The sequence below is a fragment of the Phocoena sinus genome, chromosome 9 (assembly GCF_008692025.1).
Source record: "Phocoena sinus isolate mPhoSin1 chromosome 9, mPhoSin1.pri, whole genome shotgun sequence".
Taxonomy (NCBI): domain Eukaryota; kingdom Metazoa; phylum Chordata; class Mammalia; order Artiodactyla; family Phocoenidae; genus Phocoena; species Phocoena sinus.
This window is the reverse complement of record NC_045771.1, coordinates 13,457,341-13,482,533: the sequence shown is the minus strand read 5'-3', so window position 1 is coordinate 13,482,533 and position 25,193 is coordinate 13,457,341. Positions and strand designations below refer to the sequence as shown.

The 25,193-nt window shown below is 51.1% G+C and overlaps 1 protein-coding gene across 1 annotated transcript; it reads left to right on the top strand.

Moving 5' to 3' along the window:
• The first annotated feature begins 4,876 nt into the window (after positions 1-4,876).
• Positions 4,877-21,227, top strand: ADCK2 (aarF domain containing kinase 2). The gene is made up of 8 exons (XM_032642891.1): positions 4,877-6,330; positions 8,306-8,452; positions 10,578-10,706; positions 11,712-11,807; positions 14,487-14,738; positions 16,087-16,215; positions 17,050-17,103; positions 20,801-21,227. The coding sequence occupies exons 1-8, from the start codon at positions 5,398-5,400 to the stop codon at positions 20,939-20,941; spliced, it is 1,881 nt and encodes a 626-aa protein (XP_032498782.1). The 5' UTR covers positions 4,877-5,397; the 3' UTR covers positions 20,942-21,227.
• Positions 21,228-25,193: the final 3,966 nt, after the last annotated feature.

Below are 25,193 nucleotides of genomic sequence, written 5' to 3'. Positions count from 1 at the left end.
GAGAGCTGTCCTCCACAAGGAGTGGTCCTCACCTAGGGACAACTTTGTTCCCCCAGGGGACATCTGGCAATGTTTGAAGACATATTATTTATTTATCTGGTTGCACCGGGTCTTAGTTTCGGCTTGCAGTCTCCTTAGTTGCAGCACGTGGCCTCCTTAGTTGCGGCATGCAAACTCTTAGTTGCAGCATGCATGTGGGATCTAGTTCCCTGACCAGGGATCGAACCCAGGCCCCCTGCATTGGGAACGTGGTCTTACCCACTACGCCACAAGGGAAGTCCCTGAAGACATATTTTATTGTCACAGTTGGGAAAGGGGGGGTGCTTCTGGCACTGAGTGCGTAGAGGCCGGAGATACTGCTAAACATCCTGGGACAGCTTCTGCTCCTCCCCTGACACACAGCAAAGAACTATCCTGCCCCAAAGGTCCAAAGTGCAGAGGTTGAAAACCCCAGAACCAGCCAAGTCCCCATCCCCAACCCCTTCTCCAGGATCTTGAATAAATACTTGCTCTGCATCACATCTGTTATGTAACAATGTGACGTGGGAGATGCTAAAATCACAGTCATTTGGCTCAAGCGAAAAAATCAGCACAGCCAGGTGGGTCTTGGCGTCTCTTTCCCCCTCCCATCCTGCAGGAGGTTTGGATGCACTTCACAAGCGATTGGTGCCACCTAGTGGTACTAGAGTTAATACCAGCAGGAACATTTCCAAGAACTGGAAACTGTTGATTATTAACGGGCTTACTTATCACTGTGAAGATTCTGTGGAAATAAACGAAGAGCACCCAAATGAGAACAAATAGAGGCTATTTATTCAGAGCTTTCTATAGCAAGGGAGTCAGTTACTTACAATCAATTGCATTTGGCAGAGACTCAAGTACAAGTGGAGAATCAAATGCTAGCAGAAAAGGTTTACAGAGGAAAAAGAAAAGGCTTCAGTTGCCCTGAATTGGAGGTTGTTGGCATGGGGAGGCTGGAGGCCAGGGCATCGCGTGTGATTGGTTTGGAGAGGCTATTTGGCTTTCTCTGATTGGTCCTGAGTTGATAATTGGGGGGTGAAAATTAGAGAAGCTGCAGTCAGGGACCAAGTCCTGACTATTCGGGGCCCATTGCTGCCGAGGCTACGGGTCAGAGTTCTATTGTCATATATGGTCTGGCCAGTGTCTGTTTGTATATTCAGTCTCTTAATTCATTAACCATTCTAAATACATTCCTGCTGTTACTAATCACGAAACATTCTCCCATGTGAGAAGCAGCTTGACTACAAATCAACAACTCTAATTTTTAAAGGCTGCCCTTACCATTTTTGATTTAGCGTTCATATTTGATACCACTGTTTGATTTTGCTGTCCATGGTGTCTTAATAACTTTGTTCTCCTAGTTGAAATCCACATGGGCCCCGGGAATCCCTTAGCTTCACCTGTTTGGGTGACTGTTAACTCCTTGAGATGGTGCACCTTTATCACCATCAGCACCACCAGCATCACCACCACAAGGACAGTGGTTCTCAAAGTGTGTTCCCAGGACCAGCAGCAGCAAATGGGAACCTGTCAGAATTGCCAATTCTCAGGCTCCACTCCAGACCTACAGAATCAGACCCTGCAGATGGGCCCCGCCCTCAGGTGATTCTGGTGGATGCTCAAGTTTGAGCCACCACTTTAGGTGAATTTCTAGGATGCCACAAAGGGCTGAGGTCAGACCTTCCATGATGTTTCCTCCAAATCTGTGAAACAGAACCACTTTAATTTATCTAGATAATATAAACGACAATATTTGCTAACATTTAGTGACACCTGGTATTACCCACGTCATGTACAGTTTTGACTCACTGCTTTTCAACAGCCAGAGAGGGAGGTTCTGTTCTTACCTCCATCCGACAAGTGAGGAATAGAGGCTCCAAAAGGCGAGGTAACGTGTCCCTAAGGTTATACAGGTTACACAGAACCAAGAACTGAAGCCAGGCTTACTTAACTCCAGAATTTTGTTCTTAACTACTGTTTTCTTTTCCCCAAGATTATTTATTTATTTAATTTATTTTTGGCTGCGTTGGGTCTTAGTTGCAGCTCACGGGATCTTCGTTGCGGCGCGTGGGCTTCTTTCTAGTTGTGGCGTGCAGGCGTCAGGGCACGTGGGCTCTGTGGTTTGCGGCACTCAGGCTCTGTCGTTGAGGCATGAGAGCTCAGTAGTTGTGGCCCGCAGGCTTAGTTGCCCTGCGGCATGTGGGATCTTAGTTCCCTGACCAGGGATCGAACCGCGTCCCCTGCATTGTAAAGCAGATTCTTTACCGCTGGACCACCAGGGAAGTCCCTTAACTACTGTTAAAGATACTAATTGCCAGAATCATAGATGTAAGTCTAGAGAATTTGTATAGCTTTGGTCAGACTCCCCTCCACAATTCGCTTAAGGAGAAACAGAGGCCCAGAGAGACCACCTGAGGTCATGTGGTTACCTCTTTTTTTTGTTTGTTTGAATCAAAAATTTTTATTTATTCTTCGGCCAAACACAACTGATTTCCATCCACAATTTTTTTTTAAGGTAAGAAACAGTGAGTCAGGGCTTTCCCTAGTGACACAGTGGTTAGGAATCCGCCCGCCAATGCAGGGGACACGGGTTCGATCCCTGGTCCGGGAAGATCCCACATGCCGTGAAGCAACTAAGCCCGTGTGCCACAACTACTAAGCCTGCGCTGTAGAGCCCGCGAGCCACAACTACTGAGCCTGTGTGCCACAACTACTGAAGCCCACGCACCTAGAGCCCGTGCTCCGCAACGAGAGAAGCCACTGCAATGAGACGCCTGCGCACCACGACGAAGAATAGCCCCCACTCGCCACAACTAGAGAAAGCCCCCGTGCAGCAATAAAGACCCAACGCAGCCAAAAAGAAAAAACGGTGAGTTAACTGAAGAAAGGGCTGTGGCCTCAGCTAGGGAATGGTGACACTGTGACACTCAACGGAGAACGTGGGCCTGTGGGGATGAGCCTGGGCCGTGAAATGACTGGACCCGGGCCAGCGACCCTTCTCCAGGAAGGCTCTGCAGCACCACACACACTGCTGGTAGATGGTCTCAAAGTCAGCATCGTTGCCATAATAGGGCTATTCAATAATGAGTTACTTTTGTGGATCATAGCCCCCAGGTAGTTCAATTTTCGCTCTGCAGTTTTTAACTTCATTACTTTTTCTATTCAAATCTCTCAGGTTGCTGTCATCCATACATAGCATATCATCAAATGTGGCAAAGTCTTCTTTGGTAACCCAGACACACGAATAGCACCGACTTGGTCACCTGTTCGACCATCCTCCCGCAGCACATAGAGGTGTCCACTCATGTGGTTACCTCTTAATTAGGGGGCTAGAACCGAGAGACTCTGGTTTCAGATTAAGTCCTCAATAAGCCCTTTGGTGAATCAGAGTCATACAAGAATATTTTACACCTTTGGGACAGAGTGGATAAATAAATCAGAGGAAGCTGGGAGGGCATAATTAATAGCTGGCCATATTTGAAACCAGTGGTGGTAGGTATGACTTCTGTCTAGGGAACTTTAAAAGGGTCTGCCGCATCTTGCGGAAATGGGATATGGATTATTAGTTAGCAGTGCAGGAGTTCCCACATTTCGAGCACTCCTTAGGCTGTGAGTGGCAGTCACACTTCCAGGAGCAGGCATGGGCCACGACCTTGTTTCCCTCCCCAGGGCCCTTCCACTTGTGAGGCCCTGGTAGACTTCTGTTGAAGCCTGTCACCCTCGTGGAGATAAAGGGTCATGTATGTAGAGGTGACTGTGGTACCCCAGCACAGGGCAGCCTCCTAAGCCCCAAAGAGCAGAGCATAAGACCACTGGGCCCTCCCAGGCTGTGTTGGCTGATTTCCAAGCTCTGTTCTGCTCTCCTTTGCTTTCTAGAGGTAGCTGACCTTCCTTTGGTTCTTCAAGGTTAAAAAAACAAACTCCCCAAAAACCTCACACCAAATACCTTCCATCTGGGGGCTTAATACTGGACTGAGTTTAAGAAATACTGGAGCTTAATAAGTATTGGTTGAATGAATGAATGTTCTTTCCGGAGCCACTCCCCAAGGTCCAAACACGTTCCCCAAATCGGGGCAGCCAGGGACTCCAGCCGTCCAAGGACAACGCTCCCAACCCCCGCCCTCACCCGCACCCGCCACTTCCCGCTCAGTTGAAAAACAGACCCGTGTTCCGGAACCGGCCTTCAGTTCACCTAGCGTTTCCGCGTTTCCGCGCTCTTTGTAAGGAAAGCTAAGGATGTCAGTGGAGAGACAGACGCGCAGCGCGGAAAGGGGGCGTGGAGGGCGCGTTGGCGTTTTGGGTTAATTCTATTTCTGGGACTCCGAGACGCAAGGGCCGGGTGAGCCTCGGCCGCAGTCCGGCTCGCGTCGGCTTTAAGGGGCGGTCCCCGAGCCTGCGGGCGGGCGGTCCCGGAAGACGCGGATCCCGCGGCCTCTGCGTCCTCCGCGTCCGGATCCCCGGTCCTCTGTGCCCGGATCCCGGGTCCTCCGCGCCCGGACTCCCGGCCCTCCGCAGCCCGATCCCCGGCCCTTGGCACCCCGATCCCCGACCCTCTGATCCCCGGCCCTCGGCACCCGATCCCCGGCCCTAGGCACCCCGATAGCCGACCCTCCGATCCCCGGCCCTCGGCGCCCCATCCCCAGCCCTCGGCGCCCCGATCCCTGACCCTCTGATCCCCGGCCCTCCGCGCCCCTTCCACGCCCTTGGCGCCCGGACCCCACCGCGTGCGGGAACTCGGCTCTCTACAACCCCGCCCGACTCCTCCCCACACCGTACTCGGTGCCCGGGTCCTCGGCCGCCCGCACTGCCCCCGCCCCCCGCCCCAGCTCTCCACGCCTCGCCCCGCCTGGCAGTTTCCTCACCCCTACCCGGGCTCTCGGCGCCGCGGCCCTCCGCACGGTCCCCCCAGCCCCACCCCGCGCAGCCCCTCAGCGCGCCGGCCGGCGTGCGCGGTGACCCTGCTGCGGCCCGGCTCTGTCTCCACCGGCGCGGCCACCTCGCGCGGGCCACGTCCCCGACCTGGGCCTGGCTTGGCTCCTCCGGCTCTCAGTTCTGAAAACCCTCGGGCCTCAGACCCAGGCGAGGTACCCGGGAGGGAGCGGGGACTGATGGGCCAGCCCTCCTGCGGCGGAGGCGGGGCAGGGTTGTGGGCCAGCGGGGCGGGGCGGCCCTGAGGAGGCAGGACTCGCAGCAGGACCCGGCAGAGGCTGCACACGCGAGGCGAGGTCTGAGCGCCCCGAGTCTCACAGCTACCTCGCTTTCAAGTGGAATACTCAGCTGGGGCCCCGACTCAGGCCAGCCTTGCGGAAAGAAGGAACGAAGATGGGTGCTCCTTAAGTGGAGGCAGGCAGCCTGGACCGCGACCTCTGGGAGAGCATGGTGACCCCCTGGCGCTTCTCTGTCAGGGTCTGCTTGTCGCACCTAAGGGGCTTGGAGCTCAGAAAGGACCTCGGCCTTTTGAGACCCTCTGGGTGCTGTCGCAAGGCTAGACTCTGTTGGCTTCTTCTTGGCACTTTGCCCAAACTCATCTCAGCCTCTGAGGACATTGGCAAGGGGGTCCCTGAGAGCTTGTGTCGGCAAAGGACCAGTTGGAGTGACCTGGCTGAAAACGGGCCACTGGAGAGAGTCCCCCCGGAGCAGCGGCTAGGCTGCCTCCTTCTGCACTTGCGGATCTGGCTCCGCGCGGGGGCGCTCTTGGTGAAATTCTTCCCCCTCCTTCTACTCTACCCCCTCACCTACCTGGCTCCCAGTGTCTCCAGGCTCTGGCTCCACCTGCTTCTGAAAGCCACCGAGACCTCCGGTCCAACGTACATCAAACTCGGCCAGTGGGCCAGCACCCGGCGTGATCTCTTCTCAGAGGCTTTCTGTGCGCAGTTCTCCAAGCTGCACGTCCAGGTGACGCCCCATCCTTGGACCCACACTGAACACTTCCTACGGCAAGCCTTCGGAGAGGACTGGGGGAGGGTCCTTTGCTTTGAGAAGCAGGAGCCTGTGGGTTCCGGCTGCGTGGCCCAAGTGTACAAAGCACGTGCCAATCCTGCCTTCCTGGAGAATGACAGCATCCGGAGACTGGCCACAGCCTCCGGACTGCAGCTTTCTTCGGAAGCCGGGAAAGTCCGGGGGCTGGGAGAGCTCCTTGGACACTTGGGGAAGGCGTGGAGGCCTCAAGGAAGTCTTGCCGACCAGTCATTTCTAGAAGGGCTGCTCTTCCCTAAAGCTGACCTGGTTGGATCGAATGCAGTCTTGTCTCAGGCTTCGGGACTCGCCCATGGACCACAGCCAGATCACCTCATTCCCGTGGCCGTGAAAGTAAGTGTTCTGATGTTTGCAGCCAGACCCTTCCCATCTCTAAAATCTCACCGACTCCACGGAGCTGCCCAGATCAGGAAGTCCCCCTTTGCAAGTCACCCCACATTTCCTTCCATTGATTTCTTTTAGCTTGACCGTTATCTGAGTGCCTGTGATGCGCAAACTGTTTGATTTCTTGGCTTGAAGGAGTGGTGATGCGAATGGTCTGAAAGAGGAAAATGAAGAGGGTTTGGAGTTGGCTGTCGCTGTGGGTGGAGGACCCACCATTCAGCTGACCTCCTGCTCTGGGGTCAGGATAGATCGGAGACAGACTGTGTTAGGTGTGCTGTGGTGAGCCCAAGAGGGTGGCGTTCATTTTACAGAAGTGGTTTCCTTCTCTCTTTATTTCCAATCACCCCTTCCTGGGCTCCATCAGCTCTTCTCTCCACACCTTTCCACCCCTGTTCAGCACGTCCCCAGGAGAACTGGCAGATGCTAGTAGCAAATACCCTGGTGCTCTCTTTTACCTCCTCAGATAAAACCCTCCCAAGGGTGCCTCACTCAGACCTACTGAGTTATACTTTCCAAGGGAAGAGCCTGGGCCTGGCTTTTTTTTTTTTTTTTTTTAAATTTATTATTTATTTTATTTATTTATTTTTGGCTGCATTGCATTCCCGTTGCTGCGCGCGGGCTTTCTCCAGCTGCGGCTCGTGGGCTGTAGGCACGCAGGCTTCAGTAGTTGTGGCGCACGGGCTTCGTTGCTCCGCGGCATGTGGGATCTTCCCGGACCAGGGCTTGAACCCGTGTCCCCTGCATTGGCAGGCGGATTCCCAAACACTGCGCCACCAGGGAAGCCCTGGGCCTGGCTTTTTATAAATGCTGCAAATGAGTCTCATCATTAGGCACATTTAGGAAACACTGGTCCAAAATATCTCGAAGGTTCCCTCTGCTCTGGGGGATACAAAAGGAGTGGATGCCTGCTGTATACCAGGAAACATGCCCGTCACGTCAGATGCATTGTTTAATCTTGATTAGATGCCTGAGATAGGCATTTTTTTTCTTGTATCTTTATTTATACTCCACTTTATTCCTAAAAGGATTTGAGGTGGAGGTAGGGGTTATTGTCTGCATGGGTTTTCTTGGTTTGTTGTTTTGGCCATTCCACGCAGCATGTGGGATCTTGGTTCCCTAACCAGGGATCGAACCGGCACCCCCCTGCATTGGAAGCATATAGTCTTAACCACTGGACCACCAGGGAAGTCCCCTATATGCATGTTTTAAATGATAGAACAGGAGGCTGAGAGAAGTTGCACAGCTTGTCCAGTTTCATACAGGAAATGGGTTGCAGAACTGGAGTTTGAACTCTTTCCATTCCACCTCTGGAGTTGTGTGACTCTAGAGCAGTATTTTGCAGGCTTTGGACCACCTGACTCAGCTACCTGTACATTCAGTAAAATGCAGATTCCCAGCTCCCCTTCCAGCCAGTCTGATTCAGTACGTCTTTTTAAAAAATATTTATTTATTTATTTATTTGGCTGCGCTGGGTCTTAGTTGCAGCATGCATGTGGGATCTAGTTCCCTGATCAGGATCGAACCCGGGCCCCCTGCCTTGGGAGCGTGGAGTCTTAACCACTAGACCACCAGGGAAGTCCCTGACTCAGTAGGTCTTGGAGGAGATCTGGGAGTCCACATTTTCACCAAGCAACCCACGGTGACTTTTATGCTCACTAATGTTTAGGAATCACTGATCTAAACTTAATGTATTTGGAAGGAGAAGCCCACCTATTCTTCCCAGCAAAGCTGAGTGCCATGCAGGGGAGCTGCCCTCTGAGTCTCCTCAGGAAGACGCAAAGGGAGGAATGCAGGAGCATCCTGGGCGTTGGGACTGCTTCTCCTTTGCTCTGATGAGAAGCCTGCTGACTCTCCTTTGACGGTAGGACCCAGCCGTGGCTGGGTTGATTGATCCCTCCTGTCTCACTGTGCCTCTTTTTGGCAGGTGTTGCACCCTGGCCTGCTTGCTCAGGTGCAGATGGACCTGCTGCTGATGAAGATGGGCAGCCGAGTCCTTGCACTTTTGCCAGGAATCAAGTGGCTCAGCTTGCCTGAGATTGTGGAGGAATTTGAGAAGCTCATGGTGCAACAGGTGAATTCTCTTTCCCTCAGTTGTAAATAGCACACAACAGTTTTTGCCATTAGCAGCTGCTTAGTAAATGCTGAATGGATGAGTATTTTCCCAGTGCGTTGTGGCTAATGTAGTGTATTAGTCAGGATAGGTGATGCTAGCTGATATAACAAAGAATATCCAAATCTCAGTGACTTAATGCAACAATGTTATTTTTTGCTTATATGAAAGCTCCATGCAGGTGAACTGAGGGAGTGAGTGGCAGCTCTACTCCATAGTTATTCAGGGACCCAGTTTCCTCTCAAATTTGTCATCTGGGGTCAGCGTGGAATGGGGAGAGAGACCACGGAGGGTCATGTAAAGGATTCTGTGGCCAGGTCTGGAAGTGATATATATCACTTCTTCCCAGTCTACAGGTCAGAGCTTTAATCACACGGGCCCAGTGTAACTACGAGGGAGCTTGGGGAAGGCAGTCTTCCTTAGTGTCTGGGATGAAAATGAAATGAGTCTGGTGGAACATATAGCATTATCTGTGCCACAATCAATGGCCGAACTCCAGAAGGAGAAGAAGAATTAGCGAAGTCACACACTGTGCCTTTGGTTTGCTTTGTTTCCGGGGTTAATGAGTAGACAAGGACCTCCTCCTTGTCCGGGGCCCTTGGAACACCTGTTTAAGTAGCCAGACTTGGTAAACATGCTGGAGGCTCTCAGGGCTCCAAGGAGGCATCTGTGCTGGCTTCCTGGCGGTTGGCACAGAAATTGGCAGGCTTTCAGAAGCAGTGTACCAAGTCTTCATTTATGTCCTCTGATTTAGGGTTTTAAGCCCCAGGGATGCGTTTTAACGTTTAGAAAGCTTTGCTTTATGCTATGGAGTTGTGTAGGTTTGATAATAAAAGAAAATTAAAACAGAGAAAAATAACTTCTTTTCTGACACCCATCTTGGCATTAATCACTCTCAGTTCTTCAGTTCCCCTTTGAGAAGTCTGATAGGCACCATGGGATCCCATCACTTGAAGCTCAGACCTCTATAGCGCACCCCATTTATCTCAAAAATCAACTCTTCCTACCAGCTGTAGCTCTGAGTGGTCCAATCACGTTCCCAGTCTTGAAATCTTAGAGTCTGGGTGTATGTAGGGGGTGTATGTTCATTTATAAATTCATGTAACATGTATTAAGAACTGTGTTAGAAGCTGGTGAACTAAGAAAACAAGTGAGGTTTTCCTGTCCTCAAGGAATATATAGTAGTAGGAGGAGGGCTGATGTGAAATATTTGGAGAAAAAGCATGAGTTACAATAGGAGTCTCTACAGATTCGGTCGGGTTCAGCTGAGGCTCAAGAGGGGAAGTGGTCATTCCACCCTGAGGGTCCAGGCTCCCTAGGCTTGCGTTGACTCGCGAAAGGGGAGTGTTTGCAGTTGGCCCAAATGGGGGAAGAGCATTCCAGTCAGGGGGAGTAAACAAGGCACTGAGACGGGAGGCATCTGGCAGGCTGAGATGTTCAGCACTCTGCAGATTGGGTGCAGCTGGAGTTTGGGGCAGTAGAGGAAGGAGGAGGCGCCCCAGGAGATGGACCTGGAGAGAGAAGCAGGGGCCAAACCATGGCCCACCTTGGACGTCATCCTAATGAATGCAGACTCCGTCCTGCAGGTGGGGTGGGGGGGACACCAGCACATGGATTGGAGAGAGGGAAGATGGGGGACAGGGAGCCCAACTAGGACACCTCTGTTAGGGTTCAGGTGACTGGTTTTGAGTCACCGTGGGAGGAACAGTGGGATGGAAAAGGGGAACAGATCTGAGAGTGGTGAGGGCTGCAGAGTTGATGGCACTGAGTCTCCCGTGGGTATGGAGGGTAAGAGAGAGGGTGTAATCTGCAGTGACTCGCAGGTGACTGGGGGCAGGGTGAACGTAAATTCAGTTTAGACAAGTTCTCCAGCGTGTCTGCTGTCTGCAGCTTGGAGCTCACGTCGTGGGGTAGGGATGGGGCTTGAGACTTCTGGGGCAGCCCGAGTTTCTTGGGAGTTCTGCAAGAGAGTAGGTGGGGAAGGCAGGTGAATCTCGGGACTTGCTAGCTCTTGGGGGGTTCAGATTTTGCTGTCCCTGGGCCCAGGCTACCCCTTCCCTCACCTCTTCTCTCCATTTCCCTGTAGATCGACCTGCGTTATGAAGCTCGGAATCTAGAACACTTCCAATGCAACTTCCTGAATGTGAACTCTGTCAAATTCCCCACCCCTCTGCGTCCCTTTGTCACCAGGGATGTCTTGGTGGAAACGTATGAAGTAAGACTGAGAGCTTCCCCTGGCCGCGCCTTTTACTCATAGTCAGGTTGTCTCCCCTTCACAGGAAGGCCTGAGTTGGAAAAGACAAAAGCCAAGAGAGCATGTGATTACTGCCTGTGAAACTGAGAGGGGTTTGGATACGCCTGAGGGTGGAAGGCAGCGTAGCAAGGTGGCTGAGAGCCTGGCCCTGACCTCAGACTTTCTGGATTTGGAAGTCTGCTCTGCCACTGTATTTGCTGGCTGGCTTCAGTTCCCTCCTGTACAACAACAGGCAACCCTTCCTGCCTCCTAGGGTTGTCCCAAGAGTCAATGAAACATTGAATGCAAAATGCCCTGTGCACAGAGACTGCACAGCAAAAGTGCTCGACACAGAGAAAGTGCTCAACAAGTATTCCTGTCATGGCCTTAGCTGTCTCCTCCTGGTCCAGTCTCCTTTGTAAAGATGGTAATGAGATCCAGAGGAGTGACCTGAATGACCCACTGTTACTAGCTGTGTGACTTTGAGCAAGTTACTTAAACTCTCTGGGCTTTAGTTCTTTTATTTGTTAATTAGGGATAACAAGATCTATCTCAATAGGCTGCTTTGACAATTAAATAACTAACCTATACGAAACGCGTACTGACTGGCTCCCCTTTCTTCTCTCTTCCTTTTCCTTTCCCTCCTGTGAGGTCACAGAGCTCATTCTTGTCCCCATTGGCCGATTCTTGACCAGAAACAAGCTCACCCTGACAGCAAAGCCTCTCTTACCTGTGGGTGGCAGTCGCTGGATTTCCTCCCTAGTAAACCTATGGGACTTGTTGATACGTGTTGTAGAAGGGAAGGGTAAATAGGTTAAAATTATCTGTGGGTGACAGATTCATAGGGGCTCTAAGAAAGGAAAACCTCTCCGGGTCACTTCCCCATCAGTGGCAAGGCCGTGCGGGTGTGTCCCCATGGAGACGAGGAGCGGGGGGCAGTCGCGGGCTGTGCAGGCTAAAGCTGTTCTCTCCCCGATCTTCCCCCAGGAGAGTGTGCCTGTGTCTAGTTACCAGCAAGCGGGGATTCCCGGGGACGTGAAGAGGAAGATTGCGCGGCTGGGGATCAACATGCTCCTGAAGATGGTGAGGTCACGGCAGGGCGGGCGCTCAGCTGGCACGCGGTGGAATTGTGTGCGGGAGGCGGGAGGCGGGAGGCGGGGGACCCTGTTCGGCCGAGCAAACGGCCGCTGGCTGGAGAGGGTCAGCTCTAGAGATAGCCCAGCTGACCCAAACGCGCCTTCTTCTACAGCTTTCTGCTGAGCACTTCCTCCGTGTTATGCGCTGTGTCTCTGTGCAAGAGTGGGGAGGGAGACCCAGGCCCCACCCGACTTGCCTACAGTTTAGACAAACAGCCAAAGACAACCTCGGGTGTTACATGCTATTTCATTCATTCATTCAGCAAGTATTTGTTGAGCACCTGCTACGTGCCAGGCACTGAATTAAGTGCTGGATTTACAGTTGTGAGCAAAAGAGACATGACAACAATGTTCAGGGAACATTCCCTTTTAGTGGGAAGACAGGCGACGCTAAGTGGGTTAAGTACGGGTACCCGAGGGTCATTTAGGATGGGCCGTCCCAGCCCCAGGATTTGTTCAGGAAGTGGCGCCATCTCCTCCGGGATGTGAAGGAAGTCTAGCTGTCTCCTTGGAGAGGATGGCCTGACAATAATTACTAATGAGTTGACACTCAAAAAAGCCCAAAGCAATATCAGTTATTTCATCACTAGTAGTAACAGCAGGAACCCAGCATTGTTAGCAGCTCATGTGTAGGAGCAAGGAAAGAAGATACACGGGCTTCCCTGGTGGCACAGTGGTTAAGAATCCGCCTGCCAATGCAGGGGACACGGGTTCAAGCCCTGGTCCGGGAAGATCCCACATGCTGCAGAGCAACTAAGCCCGTGAGCCACAACTACTGAGCCTGTGCTCTAGAGCCCACGAGCCACAACTACTGAGCCCACATGCCACATCTACTAAGCCTGCGCGCTCTAGAGCCTGTGCCCTGCAACAAGAGAAGCCACCGCAATGAGAAGCCTGCGCACCACAACGAAGAGTAGCCCCCGCTCACTGCAACTAGAGAAAGCCCACGCACAGCAACAAAGACCGAACACAGCCAAAAATAATAAATAAGTAAAAATAAATAAATTTTTTTTAAAAAGATACTGAGATTGTCGAGGGTCTGAGCTCTTCCTGGTGGTTGGCACAGAAGAGAGTGGTCAAGCAGAGACAGCTGGTCTAGGATGCATAGTGAGGACAAGTGCCCAGGTCTGGGGGTACAGAATCGGGGTAGGAAGGAACCAGGCGTGTGGTCAGAGAGTAGGAGGAGAGAAACCAGGTAACCAAGGTGGAGCCGTGAGGGCTAGGCAGGTGGCAGAAGTGGGGCGGAGGTGGGAATGGGTGCGCCGAGCGGGACAGTGGTGTGGTGCAGGCAGACAGCACAGGAGGCTGTAAGCCAGACACCTGGAGAGGGCTCAGGGTGACAGGGGCTGGTGGTTGAGTGGCTCTGACTTCACCTCCAGCCCTGGGGTGCGTGGGTATCGAGAATAGGTAGACCTCACCCAAGGGGCTCCTGGAGAAGTAGGGTTGTCGCTGGAGAGCTGGGTTTCCACTGTCAGCGCAGTGGAAGCTCAGTGGGGAGAGGACTTTGTCCCCGGTAACAGGGCTCCAAGGCGCACCGTGGGCCAGAGGGGAGGGTGCAGGGGGGAGTAGCTAGGTGAGAAGCAGTGCTAAGCAGCGCTCAGGAGTCGGGAGATCACAGGGGGCTTTCAGCTTGTGGGATCAAGGACCCTGGGGCTCAGCTAACAGCAAGGTGCCAGGAGGTTCTGTCCCAGGGTCGGGGGTCAGCTAGCCTTTGGTGACCATATCCTACAGGTGTGCAGGCCCCGGCTTCCTCAGTTCCTGGGATTTCCACCAGGATAGCAGCCTCCCTTACCTCCAGCAGAGCCAGGATCTGGACTAGAAGGGTCCCTTGGTGACCTGCTGCCATGACCACCATGAGGGATGGGGTCTTTGGCCTGAATCCAGTAGGAGGAAGGGCTCTGTGTTGGCTGGAAGGAGTCCCCCAGGAGCCCCTCCAGCAGCAGCTGTTCTGTACCTCTGCCCCGGGTCTCTCGTTCCCCTCATAGAAGGATTGCTGGTGGTTTCTATGATCTTTCACAGCAGGCAATTCCTGTTCCACAAAGTCACGCCTGACTTTCCCTCCATCACAGTCCCTGGGGCTTTCTTTCCTGCTTAGCAGGTTCAAAGCCATTTCCCCCAGCCTCCCCGATTCCATGTGCCAGTACAGCTGTCAGGATCACTGTTAGACTTCATTATGTGGACGGATGGAGGTAATGGAGGCAAAGTCTGATTTATGAAATATTTTTAAAGGAAGAAGGTTACATGAATTGTAAGAACTGAGAGGTTTGGGGAAAATCTGTCAACAATGACTAGATAATTTTTAATTTGAATATTAATTGCTCAACTCATAGAGTAAAAATAAGTCTCTTGAAATGCGGTTTGGTCTTTGATCATGTTCCCCTAAGATCATTTTTAATGCTCTTTACTTTGAAAATAAATTTTCTCGTGAAAACATCAACCTGACTTGTCCCTGTACAAATTTTCAATCGATGACATCAAGCTCTGAGGCTTTATAAAACGCACACCTCTCTGCCTTGTAATTCATCATCGAGAACTCGCGTCACCCTGGAAGCTTTTCCACACGTGGCCTCGTGGTGATGGGATGGTGAGGTTGACTTAGCCTAGAGTAGCTCTGATCTCTTCCCAGATATTTGTGGACAACTTTGTCCATGCGGACCTTCACCCTGGGAACATCCTGGTCCAGGGTGCCGATGGTCTTCCCAAGAGCCAAGAGGCGCAGCCTCAGCAGGTAGATGTCTGTGACGCGCTGGCGGTGGCTGTGACGCCTGCCCAGTGCCCGCTGTGCCTGGTGCTTCTGGACGCCGGCATTGTGGCCGAGCTGCAGGCTGCCGACCTGAGGAACTTCCGGGAAGTCTTCATGGCCGTGGTGATGGGGCAGGTGAGACCCACTGGGCTCTCGGGATTTGGGGATGAATTTTTTAGGCCCTTGGGAACCTTGGGGCTCCTCAGCGTTTGTCATTCTTGTAAATGCCTGTGTTTGCCAAGGGCGCTCCTGATGGAAATGGGTGGAGCAGAGAGAGGAAGCGGGGAGAAGGAAGGGGAGCAGGAAAACGAAGCTGCCGAAGGCTCTGTAGTCAGAACGGGCCTGCTCGAGCGGCTCATGGTTTGGAATGATGGGAAGACACGCCTCCTTCCCAAATGCTGTTGTTCTGGTGGTCTCTCTTCCTTCTTCAGTAAGTGTACAGCTGGGCCCTGGGAACGCTAGCTTCTTGACTGAATAACAGCCGCCCTGGTCTGTGCCATTTGCTGCGAGAAGGTGGGGCTGGGGAGAAGCAGCAGCTCAGGGAACTTATTCTCCAGGTGTGGGAAAACACATGATTGCGGCGGGTGTGGGGGGACATAAGTGGTTTTAACCCCTCACCCCGTGCCTCTGAGGGGCTCCAGTGGTTGAGAATTATTATTTAGCAAAAAGGACTCAGCGAAGCCTCTACTGAGTCAACCTAAAGTGCCACATCAAGGGTGACAGTGAATTCTCCAGCAAGAAAGACCCTGGGAAAGAGAAAGCTGGAAGAAAAGGCAAAATTCAGAGGAACCCCTGCTTAGGAGGCTTCTGAGGGGGCAGACCAGAGGCTTGAGCCTGAGCCAGGTTGAAAGCATCTCCTGGGCCGAGGTTCAACACTGAGGTGCAGTGGCTGGTGAGGGGGTGGGAGGTGCTCTTCTGCACAGGTTTGGGCAAAAGAAGAAGGTCACAGCTGAGGAGGAGGAGCCTGGCTGCGTGGGTGCTGGGGAGACCATGGAGGCTTTGATCAGGGGCTTCCTGGGTGGAGGAGGGGTGAGACGGCTGGAGCACAGAGGCTAGGTCAGCTGTGAGCAGGGAATTCTGTTCGGGCGGGAAGACCGCCCTCAAGGATGGTGTGGCTGGTCCAGCCTGGCGGCAGGTCCTGGTGGCTCTGGGCCAGGCGGGTTGGTCGGCAGTGCCGCGTAGCAGGCACTGGCTTTGCTGCTGGGCCTGGGTGGCCTTGGAGGCAAAGGAGACAGTAGAGCTCCCTTCCTTGACTGTGCTGAGTATAGGTGGGGCCCCACTGCCCAAGACAAGCTGCAAAAGACCTTGACTATTTACCAGGTATGGCGGGGTGGGGAAGTAAAGCTAAAAAAGGATGGGTGGCCAAAAGCAGGGTGGTAGAAAATTTGGGGCGGAAACAACTAGGATATGAAGAAGTTTGGGCAGAGCATCTAGTTTTGTGCCCTCTTGACTCTACCAAGTTTTTTTCTTTCGCGTCTTCCAGGGCCAAAGAGTGGCTCAGCTCATCCTGCATCATGCCCGGGCCAGTGAGTGCAAGGATGTGGAGGGATTTAAGGCTGAGATGGCCAGGCTGGTGACCCAGGCCAGGAAGAACACCATCACGCTGGAAAAGGTGAGCAGGCCGCTCCAGGCGCAGGGGCCTCGGGGTGTTTACTGACCTTGCCCTTGGACACAGCAAACCACAGGTCTAAGGGAGGCCTCTTCATGGGGGGAAGTCTCGAGGGGCTTGGGTTTTCAGGCAGATAAAGAACAAAGCTTTTCCTCTGCCCACATCTTTGAGGTGTGAGGAGGCCCTCTGGAATCCCGGCTTTCAAGAGCGGCTCCTTGACCAGGCTCTCCTGGGTGGCTGCTGGGACGGTGACATATGTAGTGCTGCATACCTGCCCTGCCCAGACCGGGGGTCAGCTGTTCTGCTGCCTTATCTCCGTGGAGCTCAGCGGAGCATGGCGGTGGGGCGAGGGAGGACTGAGGCCCCTGAGCAGACAGAGGACGTACCGAATGTTCACGCCCTCTATTTAGACCTGCAGCAGAGCTCATTTGGTATTCTGCACACTGTTCTGACAAACCTGAGTTTTCTTCCCAAGTTCATTCCCAAGTCCACGCTAGCTGGAGCGAGTCAGAACAAGAGGTGGCCCACTGGCAGTGGGGAGCGGCAGCGGGCCCCCCGGCGCTGCCTGTCTTATTGATTCCGAAGTGATGTCTGTGTGTGCCGGGAGTGTGGGGGTAGAGACCTCCAGGCTGGTCCTTCCGAGCGGTCTCTGAATTCAGCTGTGAGGTGGAAGTTGGGCTTGTGTGCATGCAGTCCTTTCTGGGATTTGTCAGGCAGTCTGTTTCTGCTCACTGCTGTGTGTGTGTATGTGCGTGTGGACGTGGGACGGGGCAGGCAAGGGAGAAGGGGTTCCCGGGGGCTCTGCAGCCTCTGCAGACTCTTTATTCTGTTTTCCAGCTTCAAGTTTCCATCCTTCTCTCGAATGTCTTTAAGTTGCTGATGACTCACAAGGTGAGGTCTGGGTGGAGAGCTCGCCCTCTGGTCAGGCAGGAGGGGAGGGATCTGGGGAAGGCGGGTGGCCTCAGGGTGGTGACAGGTACTTTTCTTATGTGAGATCTCGTTTTTGAAAACGTTGCATGCACCGATCCCTGTGGTGAAGAGTGCTGTTTCTGTTTCTTGACGTCTGGCAAGATCTTTCCTTGGTCACGTTGTGATCCCACATTGGTGGGGTTTTTGGTGAAAAACTTTATGTTTTCCAAAACTTTTGACAGGTTCCATTTTAAAAGTGAATTAGGGGTTCCCTGGTGGCGCAGTGGTTGAGAGTCTGCCTGCCGATGCGTGGGACATGGGTTCGTGCCCCAGTCCGGGAAGATCCCTCATGCCGCGGAGCGGCTGGGCCCGTGAGCCATGGCTGCTGAGCTGGTGGGTCCGGAGCCTGTGCTCCACAGCGGGAGAGGCCACAACAGTGAGAGGCCTGCGTACCGCAAAAAAAAAAAAAAAAAAAAAAAAGGAAAAAAAAATGACTTAAATATCACCTTAGGATTGGGGAAAGCTTTAATCATTGCTAGGGGGCTGGCTTGGAGAGAACCTGGAATGAACACACACTCCTGGGAGTTCAGTTGCGTGGGACAGGGAGCCGGAGGGTGAGGCTCACAGCCAGCTCTGCACCAACCAGCTCTGACCTGCTCAAGTCTCTCCAAGTCTCCCCGGGGCCGCTGGGAGGGCCGGGTGAGGCCTTGACAACGGTAGCAGTGTGCCGTCACTCCCCTCTACGCACCTAATTTAGCTGTGTAACATTTATTAGTATCTGATTTAATCCCCGCAACATTCCTTGAGGCCGGCACCGAGCAACTCACCCCCGGCCAGGTGGCCCCCATGGTAGTGCCCGACCCTGTGCCCGCAGCCCGACTGCGGAGCCCCACTCCCAGCTGCTTTGTTCTCCAGCCTCCGGTGCTCCCACTGGCACACAGCCTTCCTCACACACTGCGTGGGACACAGCGGTTACCAGAGCTTTAGATGTTTGCTGTTGTCATTGTGATTCTCAGGACAGGACAGCAGAGAGAGGGCCGATCGAGTACAGCCACTCTATTCAAGTGCTTCACCAGGCACTTAATTTAAAACAATTCAAAACATTTTAAATTGCGGTTAAAAAAATAATGCAAAATTTACCCCTACCCATCTCCAAGTGCACATCTCAGCAGTGTCAACCACATTCACAAAGTTGTGTAACAGATCTCTAGAGCTCTAGAATTTTCTCATCTTGCAAAACTAAAACTCTGTATCTACTGAACAAAAACTCCCCATGTCTCTCTCCCCCCAGCCCCTGGCAACCACTGTTCCACTTTCTGTGTCCATGATTTGGATGACTCTAGATTTCTCATATAAGTAGAATCATAAGATATTTGTACTTTTGTGACCAGCTTATTTCACTTGATGTAATGTTCTTGAGGTTCATGCACTTTGTAGCAGGTGATAGGATTGCCTATTTTTTAAAGACTAAATAATAGTCCATTGTATGTATATACTGTATTTTCTTTATTCGTTCGTCCTTTGACGGACATTTGGGCCGCTTCTACCTCTTGGCTACTAAGAACAATGCTGCAATGAACACGGGTGTGCGAATGTCTCTTTGAGATCCTGCTTTCAATTCTTTTTGGATATTTATGCAGAAGTGGAATTGCTACATCACATAGTTTCTTTTAAATTGAAGTACAGTTGATTTACAGATGGTATTTTTTTTAGTTTTTGGGGAAGCTCCATACTGTCTTCCATAGCCTGCACAATTTTACATTCCCACGATGAGTGTGCATTTGTAACATGCCGCTTTCTCCTGATCAGCCATCTGACTCCCCAGACAAGTTTTTGGGCCTTAACTGGGACAAATACCCCTTATTTATTTATTTATTTTAAAATATTTAAATATTTATTTATATATGGCTGCATTGGGTCTTTGTTGCTGGCGCGGGCTTTCTCTACTTGCAGTGAGGGGGCTACTCTTCATTGCGGCGTGCGGGCTTCTCTTGTTGCGGAGCACGGGCTCTAAGCGCTCGGGCTTCAGTAGTTGTGTTACGTGGGCTCAGTAGTTGCGGCTCACGGGCTTTAGAGTGGAGGCTCAGTAGTTGTGGCACACAGATTTAGTTTCTCCGTGGCATGTGGGGTCTTCCTGGACCAGGGCTTGAACCTGTGTCCCCTGCATTGGCAGGCACATTCTTAACTACTGCGCCACCAGGGAAGTCCCCTATACTTTTATTTTTAAATAAATTTATTTATTTATTTTTGGCTGCGTTGGGTCTTCGTTGCTGTGCACAGGCTTTCTTTTTAGTTGCGGCGAGCAGGGGCTACTCTTTGCTGTGGTGCACGGGCTTCACACTGCGGTGGCTTCTCTTGTTGTGGAGCACGGGCTCTTGGCACACGATCTTCAGTAGTTGTGGCTGGCTCGTGGGCTCAAGAGCGCAGGCTCAGTAGTTGTGATGCACGGGCTTAGTTGCTCCACGGCATGTGGGATCTTCCCAGACCAGGGCTCAAACCCGTGTCCCCTGCATTGGCAGGCAGATTCTTAACCACTGCGCCACCAGGGAAGTCCCCAGCCCCCTTTACTTTTTCTTTCTTTTTTTTTTTTTTGCGGTACGCGGGCCTCTCACTGTTGTGGCCTCTCCCACTGCGGAGCACAGGCTCCGGATGCGCAGGCTCAGTGGCCATGGCTCATGGGCCCAGCCACTCTGCAGCATGTGGGATCTTCCTGGACCGGGGCATGAACCCATGTCCCCTGCATTGGCAGGCGGACTCTCAACCACTGCACCACCAGGGAAGCCCCCCCTTTACTTTTTTTTTGTTTGTTTGTTTTTGTTTTTTTTTTGCAGTACGCGGGCCTCTCACCGCTGCGGCCTCTCCCGTTGCGGAGCACAGGCTCCGGACGCGCAGGCCCAGCAGCCATGGCCCACGGGCCCAGCCGCTCCGCGGCATGTGGGATCCTCCCGGACCGGGGCACGAACCCGCATCCCCTACATCAGCAGGCGGACTCTCAACCACTGTGCCACCAGGGAAGCCCCCCGCTTTACTTTTAACAAAGATTATTTCCCCATGAGTCAACCTTCCATTGCCTGACCTTCTGTCCACCTGAAAAGAGATTCTTGTTCTAGGTTTAAATGCTGGCTCTACTCTTCCTCACCCAGAGGCCTTGAGCAAGTCACCACCTGAGCCACCCTGAGCCTTAGCTTCCGTATCTACTGAACGGAGATAATGAGAGTACTTTTGAGAATTAATTGGGTAATCCTTGTAAATTGTTATTACTATTAACCTGGCTCCAAAGGGGAAGAAACTCTGCTGTATTTGAGCAAAGCCGGTTGTGCTTGGTCTCAAAAAGACTACTGTGGATTTTGAAGAATGACCCTTATTTAGATTTCTGGTTCCCAGTGTAGCTGTAAACTATTCACTTTAGTATTTTTAAGTCATTCACACACTTACACACTTCCCCTAGAGAAGAGCTGTACACACTGCATCCCCTATATTTTCCTTAATATTTCTAGTAGGTGGGGGTTGGGTGAGTAGATGAGATGGTGGGAAAAATGACTGGGTAGGGAAAAGAATGTTAGGTGATAAAAATCACATGGGCAGGTAGACGAGGCCGGGAGTGGATGGTGACATGTTACCCAGGACACCCTCTGTATATCAATGGGCTTCGGAAAGAACCACTGTTTTTCTGTTTCAGGTAAAGCTTGAGAGCAACTTTGCCTCAATTGTGTTTGCCATCATGGTGTTGGAGGGGCTTGGCCGCTCACTGGACCCTAAACTGGACATCCTGGAGGCAGCAAAACCCTTCCTTCTGCAAGGACTAGCGACCTCCCGCTGACTGCAGCAGTGGGTGCTTCACCTCAACTGGAGGCCACTGCCAACAGCCTCTCCTGTGGCAGCTTGAACATTCTAAAATTGGGATTGTGGAAGACCTGCCACTGCTTTTCACTCCGATTTGGTTTCAGGCATCTGTCTTAAAAGCCTTGGGTTAGTTGGAGAAGTAAAGGGAAAGAAGGTCCTCTCGGTTCAGTCGTGGAAGCTGTGCCTGGTGTCAGGGAGACTCTATTTCAGGGAAAATGTTCTCTGAAGGAGGACGAATAAACTTATTTTGTTTTCTGGTTTTTCCCTCTTCTCATCTTAACTCTCTGTACTCCCGGATCAGGTGGGTCCTGCTGCTTGTTTCCAGACTCTAATATCTAGGTTAGAAAATGTCATAGACTCCTGTAGACCCATGGCTTCCGAATGTTTTTTGTTTTTTGTTTTTTTTGGTGCACTGCTTGAGGGATCTTAGCTCCCTGACCGGGGACTGAACCCGGGCCCTCGGCAGTGAAAGCACAGTCTTAACCACTGGACCACCAGGGAATTCCCCACAGTATTTTGTGGGTTTTGTTTGTTTGTTTTGTTTCAAATGTTTTGATTATGTGCCCTATTGGTAAAAAGATGCATATATTTATATATACATGCACATATATAAGTTTTATACAGGTGCTACCATCACTAGCCAATCTCTGGAGGCACAGCCTTCACTTAGGGCAAGTTTCACTGTATCTCAAATTATCCTCTGGACAGTTTAAAATATTTTTTGCCAACCTCTTGCTAAGTTGTATTATAAGGTAAAAGGAAAAAAACCACAATGATTAATGGTTAATGTGACATACTAGAGATAGGAACAGAATCAGCTCTGCCGTTCTTCTTAAAGATCCCCTGTGCTCACACATTAGCATTTAGATTCTGGTTTTCCTGAGCAACGTTCAGCCCCTTGTGCATTTGCCCAGGGTTAATTTCGGTTGATATTAATATATAGATAATATAATAAGTACATCCTGTTAACCAGGACTGGAAATCCACGGTAGCACTCAGTGACACTCCAGCAGCGAAGGAAGGGGTGGCGGCCACTGCCGCCCTCGGCACTGGGCTCATCTATGGACTATTGTCTCAAAGCTGGTCTGACGTGTGTCTGGCCCACATGGATGTAGAGGGTCGCAGGGTCAGCTTGTAGAGTGGATATCAGTAAAGCTTAATTTCTTGTTTTTGATAAAAATAATATTTTCCCCACATTCCAGTGGATTCTCCTGCTTGTTTTGGAGACCACGGCTCTAGACAGTGAGTGGAAGCTTGCTCTCTAAAAGTCCTGCTCTGACCACAGGACTAGATCCTTTCATTCTTTCCTTCTTAAGGCTAAAGGTTCTGTCTTTTAGGGAACAACTAAGGTTTAGTTGGACAGAGATTCCTTTGGTGCAGTTTTTTTTTCAGAGGGGTGGAGATGTTGTTTGTACCTTCCAGGTCTTGAGGGGAGGGCATTGGAATCAGGCAGTGAGGTGCTGGGGGGCTCCAGGTAGCCCTGTTCAGCTCCCTCCTCATGGGCAAGCCAGCCAGACATTCGGCACATACAGTTACACTGTGGGGGAGAGAAGGGGGCACTGACATACAGCAGGTGTCTCCCTGAGCGAACACCAGCACCACTGAGCCTTCCTTTAAAGCCAATGGATTCCATCAACCCACAGTGACATGTATTAGTTATCTATCACTGCATACAAACTACCCCCAAATGTAGCAGTTTAATACGACTACACTTGTTACCTCATAGTCTCTGCAGGTCAGAAATGTGGGTGCAGCTCAGCCGGTCCTCTGCTTAGTCTTGCACGCCTGCAGGCATCTTGGGGCTCCACGGGGGTGTTTGATGCCAAGCTCACTCATGTAGCTTCTTGTGGGCTGTTGGACCGAGGGCCTCAGTTCCTCAGGAGCCATTACGGCAGCAACAGAAAACGAATACAGGCTGGATTGAGGAGGAGAAAAATGGTTAATGGTTGTGCTTTAATACAGATAATTTGCTGATTTTTAAAAGAAGTATCTTAAAAATGCTAAACTTGATTTATACGTTCATCTTCATAAGGAGAAAAGGCTACTTCTTGGGTATAAGTAGATAAAGTGTCCAGCAGGGCATCTCCCCGAAGGAAGATCACAGCTCAATCCCAGTAAAGTAGATAGAACAAGATTCATTTCTGTGTTACTAAAACCACTGGAAAGATAAGTTCCTTTCTTCTTTACAAGGCTTATAGGGAAAGGGAGATCAAGCAAGCCTTTAAAAGTAGAAAATTAGGGAGTTCCCTGGTGGTCAGTGGTTAGGACTCGGCGCTTTCACTGCTGTGGCCCGAGTTCAATCCCTGGTCAGGGAACTGAGAACCCACAAGCCTTGCAGCAAGGCCAAAAAAGCCCCCCCAAAACCAAAAACCAAAAAAATAAAATAAAAATAGTAGAAAATTAAATAAACATGAAGTTGTGTAAACAAGTTTTTTTTTTTTTCCTTCCTTCCTCATCCCCCTGCTGTGTTCTCTATTTCTAGCTATGGGATAGATTTTTGATTTGGGATTAGATGCTATAATGTTAGGCCATTTAGAGTCTGTCCTCACAGTTTGTTATCTCACAGTTTGAATCTGATTTGCATGTCGAAGCTGAGAGCTCAGTGTCTGGGCTTGGCATCCTTTCCCTCACCTTCTAAAATGCATCCATTCAAATAGTGTGCTTATCTGAGAACCAAAAAGAGGGTCGTCATGCAACCTGCAAAAGGCAGTCAGGGATATTTGCCCTTGGTGTTTTTAGAGCATGTCTGCAAAACAAATATGCGTCGCTGTTACATAGTCAAAATAGTTTACTGATTGGGACCCTAAACTTTTTATAGCAAAAAGTCAGAATTTGTGATGCAAAACATTAGAGCTAAGGACCCCACAAATGGTCTATAGAACAATATTGCTTTAAATACAAGCCAGCATTAAAGTTAAAACTTTTTATTTTGTAATTCAGCAAGAAGGGGAAGGTAAATGAATTTTAGTTTACCTGAAAAGCTTTTGCTACCAGGAAAGGAAAGTATTAACAAAGCAATAAAAAATTGCTGAGCACACGCTGTGGGCCAGGTACTCTGTTAAATGGCTGATGAAAGGCACTGAGGCTTGGAGAAGTGACTTGTCCAAATTCATAGAGCTAATTGTTGGCAGAGCTGAGGTTTGAACTCCAGATCTTCAGACTCAAGTTCTATGCTTTTTTGTTTGTGTGTTTACGCTGTGTTTTTTTTTTTTTTTGTGGCCTAGGAATCACAGCATTGTTCTTTCCTGGGAGCAAGGCAGGCAGCTGTATAATATGGGCAGAGAGCTCCCTTAGGAAGGATGGAAAGCCCTGTCCTCCCAATTCGTGAACTTCCTATCTTAGTGATTTGTATATGTCACTAGGAAGGGTAAGCGGTGAATGGTAGCCCAGAGAAAGCCACACTATTGCATGTCAACTGGGAAGTCAACTTGCACCCAGAAAATAGTAAATTCTTTCCTATAATTTATATACTTAGAAGTTAAGAGGGCAGGAAAAGGCAGGGTGCGGGGGGATGAGTCCTATAGGGCCAGAGGTCAATCAATAAGTTCTTCAGAAGGGCATCATAGTAATCATAGCTTTATGTAAGCCTCTCTCCAGGGAGAGGGGTTTCCAGTTACAGGGCACATGGAGGCCCATATCTTGCCACAGAAGTAGCGTCAGTTATATTCAATGCACTCAAATCCCTAAATTCAGGTCTACATTTCTCTCCATAAGTTTCCTATTTTTCATGCTTATGACTCAGTGTGAAGTCTTCAGTGCTGGGCAGGTGATCCATTTCAAATCAAAATCTCTAAGGTGTGAGGCTGGCAGGTTAAGTTTATAATTTAATCAAATCTGGAAATTCTTGGGAAAACTATAACCTGTAAGTGGGGACCTTAAGAATTTGGGGGGACTTCCCTGGTGGCGCAGTGGTTGGGAGTCCACCTGCCAATGCAGGGGACACGGGTTCGTGCCCCGGTCCGGGACGATCCCACATGCCGCGGAGCAACTAAGCCCGTGCGCCACAACTACTGAGGCTGCACTCTAGAGCCCGCGAGCCACAACTACTGAGCCTGCGCTCTAGAGCCCGCGAACCACAACTACTGAAGCCCGCGCGCCTAGAGCCCGTGCTCCGCAACAAGAGAACCTGTGTACCGCAACTAAGAGTAGCCCCCGCTCGCCGCAGCTAGAGAAAGCCTGCGCGCAGCAATGAAGATCCAACGCAGCCAAAAATAAATAAATTAAAAAAA

What these genes read in the sequence shown, in the direction of transcription:
- ADCK2 (XM_032642891.1), top strand. Translation starts at nt 5,398, where the DNA reads ATGGTGACCCCCTGGCGCTTCTCTGTCAGGGTCTGCTTGTCGCACCTA. An exon ending in TCAACATGCTCCTGAAGATG is followed by an intron (nt 11,808 to 14,486) that starts GTGAGGTCACGG and finishes ATCTCTTCCCAG; the next exon opens with ATATTTGTGGACAACTTTGT. An exon ending in TGGCCGTGGTGATGGGGCAG is followed by an intron (nt 14,739 to 16,086) that starts GTGAGACCCACT and finishes CGCGTCTTCCAG; the next exon opens with GGCCAAAGAGTGGCTCAGCT.